At 49.5% G+C, this 16,151-nt stretch overlaps 1 protein-coding gene across 1 annotated transcript in view; it reads left to right on the plus strand.

The window, feature by feature from the left end:
• Positions 1–7,970: 7,970 nt before the first annotated feature.
• Positions 7,971–16,151, plus strand: part of LOC113175536 (stimulated by retinoic acid gene 6 protein-like) — a 39,494-nt gene continuing 31,313 nt past the window's right edge. The window contains exons 1-2 of the mRNA XM_026379817.2: positions 7,971–8,057; positions 8,411–8,596. Of these exons, the coding sequence (XP_026235602.2) occupies positions 8,577–8,596 (20 nt within the window). The 5' untranslated portion in view covers positions 7,971–8,057; positions 8,411–8,576. The remainder of the gene's footprint in view (positions 8,058–8,410; positions 8,597–16,151) is intronic.

A 16,151-nucleotide genomic window follows, 5' to 3' on the forward strand; every position in this document is an offset into this window, starting at 1 on the left:
ACCTGGTGTGGAGTGGCTGCAGGGTCTGAGAGATTCTGGGGCTCACAGACTGCTGAGGGGATGCTGACAGTCAGGTCCGCTCCAAATGGGCTGCCCCAGCCCCACAGGGTCCCTACTCCAAGTTCAAAAACACTCCCATAGGCCAAGTAGCAGACTCCTGCAAAGGTGTGTTTCAGCCCCAAGGACCCCTCCTATGGGCTTCCAAGTTTTAAAAATTTCAACCTTCCCTTTGTTCTAATCTTAGTGGTGGTGACTGTCTCTACAGTTGCTTACTAAGTTGATACTTCTTTATAAGAAGCTCTGCGTGTTACCTAACTAGGCCCTGAGTGACATCTCTATGCCTACCAGAAGTGGTCCCGGGAAAGAACCCTCAAACAGGAGTCACCGTCAAATAACTGCAGAGCTCACCTAGAAATAAGCTCCCATGGTAGTGTTAAGTCATTTATTTAAAAAATATAAGAATTATGTTTCTTGTGCTGCAGGTCAGTATTCCTGAAAATGACAAATACAATTTAAGTATGTGGGCTGCATGATTCTAGCATAAGTTGAATTTACAGCCTTGCCAATCTGTTGGGACACTGATTAATGTTACAGAGTGAGATCCACCTCAGTGACCATGGGGGTCTGCAACCACTGGTTCTTGCAATCTTCCATGAAGAATTCATGAAAGTGAGTCACACCGTAGTAACAGCAGGAGTTCATTAGAAGAGAAAGGAAAAGGGATCCTCTCAAGGCAGAAAGAGAGTGCATCCTCTCAGAGGAGAGAGGGACAGTGTGCCCCTCCTGCCCTCCTGTTTCATCGGAGGTCCCAGGTCCCACTCAGGTCCACCTCTCCACTTTTGACTAACAGCAGGATTGCATCAGACTTTCGAGTCCTCAGTGTGCATGGTGGCAGGGAGATTTTTACCATTTTAATGACATGCTAAAGATCCAAGGCCTCTCTGGGTTACTTTGTCCCATGCTGACCAGTTCTAATTGGGACTTATTCTTACAGATTTTGTGGTTGGGGGACTTTGCTTCTAGTTATCTGGTCTCCTTGAGTCTTGGATCTGGTCTATGTCAAGGTCACAAAAGTCCCCCCCCCTCTCGCCCCCCCAGAGTAACTTATATTCTTCTTATTGGTACAGAGAATTCTTTGAATCCACATTTCTCCTACAGAGAACATGTTGTTTGCTGAGGAATGTAACATCTCCTAATGACTTAAGGCCAGGTCAGGGCCAGAGTGGTCTCAGGTAAACTGATATTGAAAAGAAAGCATGTGAGGGTCAGCACAGTAGGCCCAGTCTATAGAGTTGTCCCCTTAACCTCTTGTTGCTACCTGTCGCATCTGTCTGCTGCCTGTCTTTAGGAAGGAGTGGGAGCCTGAGACTTGGAATGGGGATATCTGGGTGGATGAAGCTGAGGACCTTGAATCCTTGATTCATTCTGAGCATCCCTTGCCTTGGAAGCAGCTTGGGCATCATATCTGAGAAGATTCACTTTCCTTTGCCTAAGGATCCTGTAATAAGGTCACCCAAGCAGTTGCCTTGCAAGGAGTACCCTTTCTCCTCAACACCTACGTCTTGTGGCCACTAGCTTCTCAAAGGGCATCAGATATGCTCGAGTAGCCTGACCTGAGAAGATAGAGCTTCTATGCCAGAAAGTGTGGCTACTGTAGAAGCCCAAGGAACAGGTGCATGAATGGATTCCAACGGCCTTAGAGGGAGGAGGAGGGAATGCAACTCTGTATTACATCAGGTTTACGAATACAAGTGTCCCTTCCAGAAATTCAACATGGGAGCTCTATAATTTATTTAACTCCTGGAATAAAACTAGGACTCAGTGATGACCTCCATGTAGTGATATTGAGATGCTAGAGCTTTCTTGGTGTGTTGTACAGGAAGGAATAGTAGGGCTTAAGTAGAAGTTAGGATTGACTTACTGTGGACAATCTGCACAGCCACCCACCCACTATGTTCCCCAAGGGGCCACAGAGGATGTTCCCTTCACTGTGATACTGGGAAATCCACAAGTGAGAGGAGCACTAATATCCCTGAAAAGCTCCTGGTGGCCCCATGAGATAAGACTTCCACCGCTGGGATGGGCTCTCTGACTCCACTACAGATGATGGGCTCCCAGAATAGCAGGGGCCGAGTGGTAGCAAAAGGTGCCAAGGACAGTGGGGCATGTATCCCATAATAGGCAGCAGGATCAGGTGGGTGTCCCAGTGTTTCGACCCACAGGGACCTTTGGCATTGACTAGTCGTCACCATATCCTTAAGAATGACATAGATGAGCATCCTACTGACGTGTCCCATGCTCCACATAGCAGGAAAAACTGCAACTCGGTGTCCACAAGTCAACTGGAATCACTACAGAGGACAGTGGAGGCCTCTCTTCTGTTTTTCAGATCTAAACTAGCCCCCTTGCATGAAAGGGAATCCAGATCCCCTTAAAGACAGACTCTGTATAAATGTATTCTGTCAATCATCCTGTAAGCTCTTTCCAAGGGGACCACTGACATCTACTACAGTGAGCCTTGGTCCAAGTTGGGGCTGATGGTACCCAGGGACTGAGTTCAAATCCCAGTGACCCACCCTGTAGTTACTTCCCCAGCTCCTGAATATACAAACATACCTGGCAACCAGCAAAGTCTCAATGTGACTTTGACACACAACGTAAGGGCCATTTTGAGAGGCAGGGCCTTGTGGAAGCCCCTGGAAATTTCTCTTTCTACAGACAGTAAAATAGCTTCGACTGTTTTTGTTTTTTTCCCCCACAAATAATTGAATGAGATGTCATCTTGCCAGCAGGGGGATCCATTTTCTTAGAGGAGAGCCTTCTTTAGAGAGACCTGCCTCTTGGTGTGTTGTACAGGAAGGTAATAATGTGCCCTTGTTGTGCTAAGGAGCATCGAGTGCTCTCCCCAGTCAGGGAAAACATTAGAGGTTTTTGGTTTTGTTTTTCTTATTCTCCACACATCTCCCCTTTTGGGGAGGAGAGCAGGACTCCGTTCATATTGCTGCAGCACACCTCTTAGTTTATAGACTCACTGATTCATGAACACATTCGTTCTTCATTCCTCAAACTTTTTGAGGCCCAGCCCTGTGTGCAAGGTGTGTGTTAGGCCCCGGGGATGTAGCACAGGGATAAACAGCTCTTGGTCAAGAAGAAAGAAGAGAAACACTCCAGCTCTATGCTCAAGCTGGTGGCATGAGGAAGCAATTTCAGTGCAGTCAATGTTGCCATAGAAAAATATGGAGGCGGGGGATGTGGTGGTGCACGCCTGTGATCCTAGCAGCTTGGGAGCCTGAAGCAGGAGGATTAGAAGTTCAAAGCCAGCCTCTCAGCAACTTAGTGAGGCCCTCAGCAACTTAGTGAGACCCTGTCTCTAAATAAAATATAAAAATGGGCTGAGGACGTGGCTCAGTGGTGCAGCACCCCTAGGTTCAATCCCTGGTACCAAAAAAAAGTATGGGGGTGGGGTTGTCAAAGAAGGTCTGCAGAAGGAGATTTCTAAACGGAATCTCAAAGAGCTAAAAGGTGTTGGCTTGGAAAGAGAGTGGAGAGAGGGAACCTGGTGGAGAGCCGTGTGCGGGAAGCCATGCAGTTCAGAGAGAGCACAGTGAAGTCGGGAAGGAGGAGAAAGGCACACAGCTGCAGTGGCCCAGGGAGTGGGGAGGAGTGGGGGCCAGGCTGGAAGGGTCAGTGAAGACAGGTCCCTAGCCTGGCCCCACCTGCTGGGAAACTTGGAAATGGTGCAACCCCAATTTGGCCACAGTGCATCAGGTCTGTATTGCTGTTTGATAGACTGCCATTTTACAGGAGGGGAAAGGGGCCAGAGAGGATAGGCCTTTGCAAAAAGGTTTTCCTGCTGCTGCTTTCAGCATCTTCCTAGAACGTCAACCAAAGAGCAGTGTCAGTCGTCTGTGGCAAAGCGCCACCTTGTGGCCAATGTCAGAATTACAGATATGGGAATGGGTGTTCCTCAAACATCAATCTGGGCATATTTCCTAATTATTAACAGTCAGAGTATTGGGATAAACAGCTCTTGGTCAAGAAGAAAGAACAGAAACACATAGAGAAATCACAGAATTCTCAGAGGTATGAGTCTTTATGCAGCAGTGGAGTTGGCAGGGGAGGGGGGATGTCTGAGGTTTCAGAGATGACAACTGAGCTGGCTCAGTAGGCAGAAGGATCTTCAAGGTCACCTGCTGACATCCTCACTAGACCAAGGGGGTAACTGAATCATGGAGTAGGAATGGAGTTGCTCAAGTTTGCTCTCTTAGTTTTCTGTAGCTATAACAGAATACCTGAGGCTGGGTAATTTATAGAGAAATGAAAGTTTATTTTGGTTCATGGCTCTGGGTCCGGGAAGTCCAAAAGCACAGTGCCAGCATCTTCTTAGCTTCTGCTGAGGACCTTGTGCTGCTTCATGTATGGCAGGAAGTGAAAGTGTGAGTGAGTGTGTGTGAGAAAGGCAAATCATGAGAGGCACTTGCTTTATAACCAGCAGCTCTGACAGTAAGAAATCCAGTCCCAAGAGAGTGAAAACTCAAACGTACGAACCCCACTTAATGGTCTAATTGTCTCTTAAAGACCCCACTTCCCAACACCACCACAAAAGCTGAGTACCACACGTATATTGGAGGGGACATTTTATATGTAAACCTTAACACCACATAGCCCTTAGCAGAGTGGGGACGAGGACCTAGGTTTCTGGGAGTCCCTGTCCAGAGCTTTTCTTCCTCACATGGTTGGCCTTCCTGTTCCTGGTGTGCTAGAAGTGGCCTTTGCAGGATCTGATCTTCTGCCCCTGTCTGTCCCCATGTGGCCCCATCACAGTGATTCGTCACTACCTGCATTCCAATACAGTTATCTCTTCCCTGTTCCCTGCAAGCCACTAGGACTCTCCCCAGGGAGGACACTGCACACGCCAGGCCATTGGCCTACCTGGGAAGAAGGGGCAGGCGTGACCCCAGAGCCTCTAACCTTAGGAGCTGGCCTGGTTCTTGGTGCATAGGTGCTTCCTACAGAGCAATGAAGGAGGAGAGGGGAGATGGATGGGCCCTGAGTCCCAGTGTCTTTGTAGACTTTTCCAGAGCTGAGTATTCTCTAGAATCATCTGGAAAGACAACCTGGGGCCAGATCACAAAGACACTGAATGCCCAGCTAAGGAGCTTGGCTTTATTCTTCCAAGAGGGAGGAGCTGAGCCTGCCTGTGAACAGAGAAGAGATGGGATGGGAATATAAATTAATTTGATTCTTTTTGATGGTTGTTCCTGACATTTATTTTTCTGGTTGTAAAACTTATACAGGAAGAACAATGGATTAGGTGAGCATGTTTTGAGCCCCATCTCTGCCACACATCACCTGTGGATTCTAGAACAGTCACTCAGACAGTCCCACCCCTGACAACCACAGATATTAGTGAAGAAACTGCACCGGGTCCTCCAGGCATCTGGGCCCTGTTGTTTCTGAATTTAGTAATTGAGCCCTCTCTCTATAGGATAAATAGAGGCCATCCTGAGATAAACACCCAACATTCGGGAGACAAGCAAGGCCTTCATGAGGGGCTGTTGACTTTCCTTCTGTGGCACTGCCCACACTCTGAGCCCTGCTAAATACAGGGGTCAAATATACTAACTTCCTAAACCGGTGTAGTTTGACATCTCTGCCAGCGGGTGGCACTCTTCCCTAGCTCCTAGGAAGAGGTCTCTAGTGGAGGGCTGGAAGGCTCTGTTTTGCTCAGTGTCCTTTATCACCAAGCCAGGTGAAGTCAGAGTCTTCAAATGCCTCGGTCAAAAAATAGAATCAGTAAACATTGGCTAGAACAAGCAGGGTTCAAAAGGCTTGCATGGGTTTTCATGGGGGAGATAAATGAGATGTTGAAATGTTCTGGAGATAACAGATCAGATTCTGTTTGAATTCAACACTGAAATGCAAAAGCCTGGGAGAAGGAGGGAAATTCATCCCGTCTGGAGTTGTGCCAGGTCTCATGTGTGGAGTGCGACAGCCCCTCAGCGCTGGGTCCTTATTACCACCGACGATATTTCCTTGAATGTCAGCATCTGAGAGTAAATGTCTTAGCTCTTCTCCATTTTAAAGTGGCTGCCTTCCCAACCTCCCCGGGGAGTTTGTGACAATCAATCATGACTCTTTGTTAATGGTGGAAAGAGAGGAATTGCAGGGTGCTGAGGAAGACCACTGTGATCACCCAAGACTTGAAAACATTTTGGGCGGCGGAGCCAGGAAGCATTGGCAGAAGGGTGCTCCGGGAAGAGAGAGCATCTCCCTGTGCCTAGGAGGAGAAGAGCTTCAGATTTTTTCTTCTGAGCGACGCAGCAGAAATGCACCATCAATGGACTCTCCGGGTGAAGCCGAGGGCCTGGGCTAGAGGAAGGAGTTCTGCTGCACTCAGTCTTCATGCCTCCTTTTCACCTTTCTTGCCTCGTTTCACTTCAAGAAGAAGCATTTACAGAGCCTCTCCTGTGTCCCAGGTGTGCCGACTCACATCTGGTTGTGGCTTCCAAGTCACTAGGATCTGTCAGGGGAGCTGGGACTTGGACACTATCAGCTGTGATATGACTAAACACTTAGCATCCCAAGCTGTTCCTGGCACACAGTAGGTCCCCAAGAATAGCTAATGTTCCTGGAGTGCTTACCTTGGTGTCAGTCACACGGCTGAGCATTTTGTGTCTTAGCTTATTTCAACGTTGCATGTTGTTAGGGTTTGGATTTGGAACATCCCCCCAAAGCTCATATGTTGAAAGTGTGGTCCCCAAAACAGCAAGGTTCAGAGGTGGGGCTCTTAGGCAATGATTGGATATTGAGGGCTCTGACCTCATAATTTGGTGGATTAATCCATTAACAGCTGGATAAACTACTAGAAGGTGGAAGCAAGGGGAGGGAGTAGATCCCTGAGGTCTTGACTTCGGAGGGTCACCACGCCCTTCTGCATCCCGTCAGGCCCAGAGCAATGGAGTCAGCCAGTTGCACTGAAATCTTTGGAACCCTGAACCAAAATGAGCTTTTCTTCCTTTAAGTTGTTTATGTCAGGTATTTTGGTCACATGAAGTAGGTGTAAGTCATCCCAGTTAAAACAGGGTCATGATGTAGCTTGCATAGAGTTGCACAATTAAGAAATTGTGGAGTCTTTCCCCAAGTCCACACTCTGAACCACTGCACCATAGTGATCTCCATAAATGTGTCTAAGTGAAAAGACACGGAAGCCCTATATCCATGACACAAGAGGTGTGTAGACTGAGCCCAGATCACACTGTTATCGATCAGAAGACACTTCCAGGCAGTTACTATGTCAAGAGAGGACTCAATGAACAAAATTGGTGCTGATGATTAGGGTGGGTGGAGGTGTCTAGGCAGGGGTAAAGGAAGCAGGTGGGTGCCACAGATGGCCAGGCTTTGTCAGTTAGGGTGTCTGTTCATTGCCTCCGAGGTCCTCTCCTGCTCCTTGTAGCTGATTAGATCTGGGGTGTTATGGTCTGAATTGTGTCTGCTCCAAACTCACTTGCTGGAGTTTTAACTCCCATTACTCTAGAACATGACCATATTTGGACATAGGATCATTAAAGAGTTATCTCAGTTACCACAAGGTCTTATTCTTAACATACAGGACCTGGACCACATGATGCTCACAAGTCCCCCATACTCTGTGCCACATTAAACAGCCCCATGAGCTATTGCAACAAATAAGCCCCCACGTCGCTGGAGTATGACAAGAAGACTTTATTTCTTGCTCATGGGCTAGTCTGTAGGAGGATGGTCCCTAGAAGGCCATTTCCTCTACATGGTAAGTCAAGGATCCAGGCTCCTTCAATCTTATGATTTCACTTCCTGTACAGCCCTGGAGTCCAACCAGCAGATGGGGAAGGAGGAGGAAACAGAGAGCCTTGCTTCTTGACCACGTCGAGCACTTCCCCTCCCAGCCCATGGGTGAAACCTCGTCCTGTGTTAGCTCCTGAGTAGGGTCCAGCCTGGGAAGGTCCCACCCAGCAGCAGCCTTATTTTCTGCACAGGGAGCAGGAAGGCTGGCAGTCAGGCAGCTGGTCTGCATGCAGGTGAGGTTCAGTTTTGAACTATCTCCAGCTTCTTTTCCCAGCAAACGGGCTGCCTTGTTTCCAAGGGGAACCAGCAAGTCAGGGGGACGAGCTGCCCTGCTGTGAGGCAGATTCCTAATTTATTGCCTATAATAATTTTCAAAGCTAGTCTAAGGGGCCACAGCTGCAGGACGAAGCTCTGACAACCGAAGGGCCAGGCGAGGGGGGTTCCGTAAGGGTCAGCAGCGAGGGGAGGAGAGGCTGCAGGACAGCAGCTCCCTCTTTTGCAACATGAGAAGGAGAGGAAGAGCAGAAGGGGAGCCAGGGTGTTGTGAAACCAGGAAGAGGGCTGCTCACCTGCTTTCCTTTCTCAGGTAAATATTTGACTGGGTATTTGCCTGTTGGGTGCGGGGAAGAGACTTGGCGAGGACACCAGCCCAGAGGAAGCAGTCATAACCAGGAGCCCCAAGAACAATCCAGAGACACTTCGTCCGCTAGTGCATCGCCCACCCGGGCTTCAGGTGGCCCGTTACCAGCCAGATGTTCACTGCAAACGCAAGGTGAGTGCCGGGTAATGAGGCGGGACAACTGCGTGTCCCAGGCACCTGTCTTCTAGGTTGATTGATGGAGAAGGCAGGGGTTAGGTAATGTGCAGGCCGGCTGGCGTGGAGGAAAGAAGCAGGGGTCGGTTCCTGGGTCAATTCCTTTCATCTTTGGTTCAGAGCCATGGAGTGGGTGAACAGAGCCCAGACGTGGAATTAGAGGGTTCTGGGTTCAAATCCCAACTCTGCAGCTTCTGACCCCAGTTTGTTCATCTATTAATCAGGTGGAATAGCCCCCGTAACTGGTGCCCGTGACCACTCTCTCCATCCCTGGGCTCCTCTCCCCAGGCTCTGGCACACACTTCCTACCCTTTGCTGTGTATGAGATCAGCCTTTTTGGACTGTTCATATGAATGATAATGAGCGTTTGCCTTTAAGTGTCTGGTTCCTTTTGCTTAACATGGTATCCTCCCCCGTCTTCTATGTGGCCTCATATGACAGGACTGCCCTCTCTCTCTGTCCCGACTGTGTTGAGGAACCACATTTCTCTACCTGTTCTTTGCTGTTGGACATTTAGGTTGATTCCCTATCTTGGCTCTTGTGAATAGTGTTGCCATCGGCATTGGCTTGCTGTATCTTTTTGACATAGCAATTTCATTTCTTTCGAATATATACCCAGTAAGTAGTGGGATTGCTGAATCCTGTGGTTGTTCTATTTTTAATTTTTTGAGGAACCTTCCTATTGTTTCCATAGTGGCTGTGCTGATTTACTGGTGTGTGAGTTCCTTTTTCTCTTTATCCTTGCCAGTATTCGATTTCTGTTGTCCTTTGTTGTTATTGTTGTTGTTTTTGGTACCAGGGATTGAACTCAGAGACACTCAATCACTGAGCCACATCCCCAGCTCTATTTTGTAGTTTATTTAAAGACAGGGTCTCACTGTGTTGCTTAGGGCCTCCCTGTTGCTGAGGCTGGCTTTGAACTAGCAATCCTCCTGCCTCAGCCTCCTGAGTCACTGGGATTACAGGTGTGCGCCACCGTGCCCGGCTCCGTTGTCTTTTTGTTACTAACTGTTCTAACAGGATCGAGGTTAGCCCCTGGCTTATGAACACCAAATGGGAAAGATTGGACATCTTCGAAGTCCTGCCCAGATGGTGGGAATCAAGAATTCTTACTCTAACAGGGAAATGTTTTAGATCTAAGAAGATATAACAACAACAACAAAAAAGGACCACCACTGGTGTCATGGAATCTGCTTAGAACATTGGGGACATTTTGCCTTGTAGAGGACAAAAGAGAAAGAAGGAGCCATGGACACCCAGCCAGGCTTAAAAAAGGAGACCCCTTCAGTCCGCTGACATTTAAAAAAGAGACACCTTCCATCCAGACACAATACAGGAGGGAGAGAGCCCGAGAGGAGTGGGGGGAGAATAGCAAGGGGGTGATGCTTGAAGGACAGGTGGACAGAGAGCACTAAGTGTCAGCTGGAGGGGGGTGGGGGATGCGGAGCAGAGAGTCTGAGGGGACCTGTCCCTTTCTCCTCTCACTCCAGTGGTGCTCTGCGGCTGGGAGAGAAGGAGGAGCTGTGGGTGTTTAGAAAGGTCCCTCCGAGCCAGGTGGAGCCCAGGTGGGAGGTAGCAGGAGGGGCAGAAGGCCCCGGCGGTAGTCTCAGTGAAGAGGAAGGTGGCCTGGACTAAGGCGGAAGCTGTGAGTGAGGACAGATGGGACTGGATTTGGCAGGGAAGGAGGGGAGGTGACTCTGGGCCTCTTTTTGGACGGATGGGTGTGTAGTGTGGCCCTCATGAGGCGGGGACTCCAGAGGAGGAGCAGGCTGGTGGAGTATTTAGTTGGGACAGGTTGGGCAGGGGTACCTATGGGACACCCCAAGAGATACCCAGGAGGCAGGCAGTTGACCCTGTGATCTGAGCCCAGAGACCTTTCCAGTTGTGCCCTCTGGGCCCTCGGCAGGCCTGAGAACACAGAGCAGGTCCCCAAGAGCCTCCCTTCGTCCCTCCCAGGACCTCCTCACCATCATGGTCATTTCTCTGGACATGGTCCAGCTGGTCGAGGTCCTTCTCATGGGGCAGCCTCAGGCCTGAGCGTGTTATTCAGATGGGTCTACCAGTTAAGAGTAGGGGACCCCTGAGGATCCCAGGCACTGAGGAATTATCAGTACCTTCATGTACTTTTAGTGCTGAACAGGTTTCCTATTTCGAAACTAGAAGAAGGGTTCCGATTCCAGCTCTGTCAGTCAGTAGCTGAGTGACTTTGGGTTTTCCTCAATCTGCCCAAAGCCTCAGTTTCCTCATCTGTGCAGTGGGGGTACGTGCTGCACAGGTTGTGAGAGGGCTCCGAGGGATAATAGCTGGAAGAACCTGAGCCTAATATGCGGCACATGGCAAGCGTTATGTTTAGTCGGGGAAAAGAAATGAAAATAAGCGACACTCTATTTTACAGTTAAGGATGGTAGGGAGTATGATGGTGCTCACCTGTAATCTCAGTAATCGGGAGGCTGAGGCAGGAAGATCTCAAGTTCAAGGACAGCCTGGGCAACTTGGCAAGACCCTGTCTCAAAATAAAATAAAAAGGGCTGGGGTATAGCTGTGAAGTTATACCCAGGTTCCATTATATAAAAAGAAGAGGAGGAGGAGGAGGAGGAGGAGGAGGAGGAGGAGGAGGAGGAGGAGGAGGGGAATGGTAGGTGAAAAATGGATTTTTGCCTTTTTCAAGCACCAATATTTTCTTTCATGGCAGCGTTATCTGAACCTTTTTTGGGAGCAGGGATTGAACTCAGGGGCACTTGACCACTGAGCCCCAGCCCTATTTTGTATTTTATTTAGAGACAGGGTCTCACTGATTTGCTTAGTGCCTCACTTTTGCTGAGGCTGACTTTGAACTCATGATCCTCCTGCCTCGGCCTCCCAAGCTGCTGGGATCACAGGCATGCGCCACTGTGTCCAGCTATCTGAGCTTTTTAGACACCGAATGAAAATACCCCATGCGTGTAGTCCAGAGGAGGGGCACCAACCCAGAGCCAAACGTGCCTCAATGTGCAGTTAACATGGGTGACAAGGTCAAAGCAAGGAGAAGAGAACAGAGATCTGGACACAGGGAGGGGAAAAGGAGGGGCCCTGAGAGGAGATGGGATAAAGACAGGGGGTGTGGGGGACACTACCATTTTCTCCCTGATTCCCAGAGTCACAGCAAATGACACCCACAGGGACAAACCAAGAAACAGAGCGACAGACTGAGAGTCACACAACAACCTGGGAGACCAAGAGACAGACCTGAGGGGGAGGAAGGAACTGGAAAGAAAACAGAGAAGACAGTCTGCATTTTATGGTATTTCTGGGCTCCACTTCGTTGCATTTTAAAAACTTAAACTTTTCATTAGGGAAAATCACACACGCATTTAACAGAAGAGAGGATGGTGTGCTTGGTTACCCAGTTACACCTGGCCTGTTTGGTGACGTCCTACTCCTTTCCCACCCCACTGTCTTGGCATCAGGGGCTTCCTTATTTTTTAAATATTTCTTTTAGTTGTAGTTGGTCACAATACCTTTATTTTATTTATTATTTCACGTGGTGCTGAGGATTGAACCCAGGGCCTTGCTAGGCGAGCACTCTAGCGCTGAGCCCCAGCCCCAGCCCAGGGAATTCATTTTTGAAAGAAGGTCTGCTTTCTCCCGTGGATTCTCGCAGCTGTGTCCAGGTGACAGGGTGCACGAGTCACTCTGTTACCCCTTCTGCTGTTGTCTCATCTTTGTCCTGAGAGAGCTCAGACCACCCTGTCTACAGGAGCTAGAAACTGACGAGTCATGGAATCCGATGGCTGGAAGCCGAGGGAATGTGCAGGTTGTCGGAGCTCAAAGCCTGGCTCCCTCCCTTGCTAACTTGGACAGGGCTCTTTTCTTTGGGTGCCTCAGTTTCCTCATCTGTGAAGTGAGGAGGTGAATAGTACCTTTCTCACAGAGCTGTTGAGGGGGTGAAATTAGTTAATAAACAACCCTTAAACCATAGCTGGAATCTCAAGGGGTGTCAGCACGCCATCTATCTGTTTAAGAAATAGCAGTGAGCCCTCTTCTGTGCCCAGGGGTTGGGCACCTGGAGATGAGGAGAAGTGTCCCAGCCTTCAAGGAGCTCCTCATCCAATGTGAGACACAGACCCTCACACAGTGGACTGATTGCTGTGACAGCCTGTCCCTCTCAATTCACCAGTGACCAAGCAAACCCAGGGTTTCCTGAGCCTAAGGAGGCACTGCATTGAATAACAGAGTTAGGACCCATTCAAGGCAGTTTTCCTGGCCTGGCCTCTTTGTCAGAGGATCAGAGGAGGCCAGTGGATGGGGGCAGGGATCGGGCCATTCTGGGCAAAGGTATGGGAAGTGCGAGATTGGTCATGGGGCCAGGCGTGGGTCGTGCCTTTGGCTACTGGTTAACCAGGTGGGAGACTGCAATCCACTGCATGGTCAGGGGCCAAGAGCAGGGAGCCCCTGGCACTCCCAGCCCTGCTGGTCATGACACACACTGGGGGAGGCTGGGGAGGACAGGAAGGAAGACCGAGGAAGGGAGAGGTTGCTCAGCCTGGAGAAGGGCCCGCAGGCTCTCAGGGGACACAGGCGCAGCCAGGTCTGCAGAGGCAGAAGCATAACTAGTGGTGTCTGCTTTCAGCTTTGCAAAGGGAGAAACACTTTTTTTTTTTTGGTGAGAACTGCCCACAAGCAGGGAAGGACGGTGGGGAGAGAAGGATTGCAGATCCTGTCAAGGTCACAAAGGGACATGCGACTCTCCTTGTATCCGATCCTCCTGGCACCTTGAAGGGTGGCAGTGGACCCCTTTCCAGGAAGAGAAGAGCAAGGCCTAGAGAGGGCTCTCCTGGGGCCACACAGCTGCTGTGTGGTGGGACTTGCCTCAGGTCGGCCTAGGTCCAAAGCCAGCCCTTTCCCCACTGAGCCCCAAGGACCCAGTAAGAGGAAGTTGGCCTTGGGAGGTCAAATGGGGCTTCCTGGCTGTCCCATGGGGGATACGGGGTGCTCAGAGGCAGTCAAACTCCACATGGGGTTGGATTCCAGAGCCCTGGATTCTGATCCTGTGAGCAGGAGCGGATGGGGGTGTTTTACATCATGGTGGACGGGGGTGGCGTGGGGGCAGCTCAGCCACAGGCGTGCCATGTGCCTCTCCCTCGCCCTCCACCTTCTCCTTCCTCCTTCCCTCCCCCCCTTCCCTCCTTCTGCAAGCACCTGCCTGGATTTGTAATGTACTTTGACTCAAGTCAGAAGCCAGGGGTAGGGGTGGGTGGGGGGTGATTCAAGTCCAATTTTGAATTAACATGCTTCTAGTTTTTGAAAAATCCCATGCCCTAAAGATCAGAGATGAGACATGAAAACCCCTCACGTCACTTGAGGCAGAAGTGCTAATGCTGGAGAGGGGCTGCGGAGGGGGGTGACCCTCCAAACCCCCACTACCACCACCACCACCAGGGAAGGAGGCGGAGTGTCTCTGGTTGAGGGAGATGAGCCAGGAGGCCTTGGCTCCAGTTCCAGAGAGAAAAGATAAGGCCGAGCTGAACTTTCCAAGTGACCTCACTTACTATTTACACATCTGAGCAAGTCCTGGGGTTTGGGGACCTGCAGTGCAAAGACACGCGCTTGCTGAATGTGTCATGGAGTCAGAGGCCCTTGGGGATGATGGGCCCCTAGCAGTCATCTGACCAGTTTCTTTCTTTCTTTCTTTTTTTTTTTTTTTTCAAACAGCTGGCTGCAACCAAAAGTGGGCTGTCGGGTGAATTCAGTGGTGTAGCATTTTGCAAAATGAAATGGTCAGACCAGAAATGATTTGACTCAAATTAAAAATATCAGAGAGCACCAAGCATAGGAAGGACATTGTTTCGTGAAAGTTTATTATACACACACACATACCTGAACCGGGTCATCGCTGTAATTGTGCGTTGTGTGTCACACATACAAATGTGACTTGTAGTCAAAAAATTTCGAAAGCCTGACCTAGCCCAATCTGTTCATTTCACAGAGTGCGGACTTGTACAATAAGGAGGAGTGGCCCAAGAGGGAGGGCTGGCGCCGTGGCTTCCTCTGTCCTCCGCACCCTAAACTTGGCTTTCTCCTCATACATTCGTTAATATTGACCCCATCCTCCAGTTTTGGAAATCTCGTTCTCCTAGGCCATGCCCAAGGCCAGGATCACATCTGCCAGCAGCGTGCTGGGAAATGTGTCATATCGGACTCCCTGAAAGGAAGGTGGCATCCTTACATATAAGTTGATTGTAAGTCATATTTATACAGCAGATATGTCACACAATTCACAAATTATAATAAAATATGCCATGCTCTTTATTACATATTCCATCCCGCTGATTCATTTGCCCAGAATGCTTTCCATTGATTTTTGCTGTCCTCTCGTGCCTGTGGCCAGCCAGCCTTTGTGACCACTGATAGATGAGGGTAGTTTTGACATGATCGTTGGTTGACACTATTATTTACATTAATGAGTAAGACAAGTGTGAAACAAGGAAGACGTCAGTCGGAATTTCGCTTGTAGTTGACAGGAGCTGCTCCTTTGATGAATGGGATAAAAGTTTTTGAGTCCTGAGGAATATTAAAAAAAAAAAATAGATGCTTTTTGCTACTCACAGTGTAAAGGCCACAAACATATTTTAAAATCTGCATTATTAATGTGTCTCCATTACCCTATAGACAATCTACAAAACAACAGTCCAACCCCTGGTGGTAGTGACTGCCAGTTCTCACGGTGTAAGTCCTCCCACGTGTCTCATGGCAGGCTGCATGATGCCCCTGAGTGTGGGAGAGAGGACACAGGCAGTCACCTCCCCTGACGCTGTGCTGCTCTCCGCTCCACACATGTTGGTAAAGAGCCTCCAGTGCACAGGTGACAGGAAAAGGTAGAAAGTAATTAGGAACGGATGAATCTGGAGTCTTTAGTACTTTTGTGTTTAATATAATGGACTTAATTATGTAATTTAATTTGGGGCAGTTGTGGTGTTTAACCCCCTTGCGGAGTTCCTGATCGGGTGACAGTTGGTTCTTCCAGTCTGGCTCCAGGCAGCCTCAGCACCACTTCCCAGCTCTGAGGTGGGATTCTGCAGGCTCCTGGGATTCACAAAGACGAGGAACCCCCAACACAGGGGGTGGGTTACCAGGCATCCCACGGATGCCTCGTACACAGACATACAGGCACACACACATAGATACATGCCCACACGGACACACAGACACACACACGTGGATGCACATACACATGCAGACACACTGTACCCACCTCTTCCTCCTCCCCTGTCCCTCCTCTGTACCAAACATCCTTTCTGCTACCCATGAGGTGGTCAGCACCCTGCCCACTGAGCCTGCTGACGGGAGCCTGAACTGGTCCTGGGCTATGTGACATTCCCTGGTCACTGCCTCTTTCTGGCCTCAGCTTCCTGAGGGAGGTTTCCACAGAAACATAATAAACATTACTAAACATCTTCTCAGACTCTGCTTAATGGGCTCCGGACTAGACTCAGGGTCACTGATGGGTCAACAGCTGCCTGGACGACGGCCAGGG

The sequence above is a fragment of the Urocitellus parryii genome, chromosome 4, assembly GCF_045843805.1.
Source record: "Urocitellus parryii isolate mUroPar1 chromosome 4, mUroPar1.hap1, whole genome shotgun sequence".
NCBI lineage: Eukaryota > Metazoa > Chordata > Mammalia > Rodentia > Sciuridae > Urocitellus > Urocitellus parryii.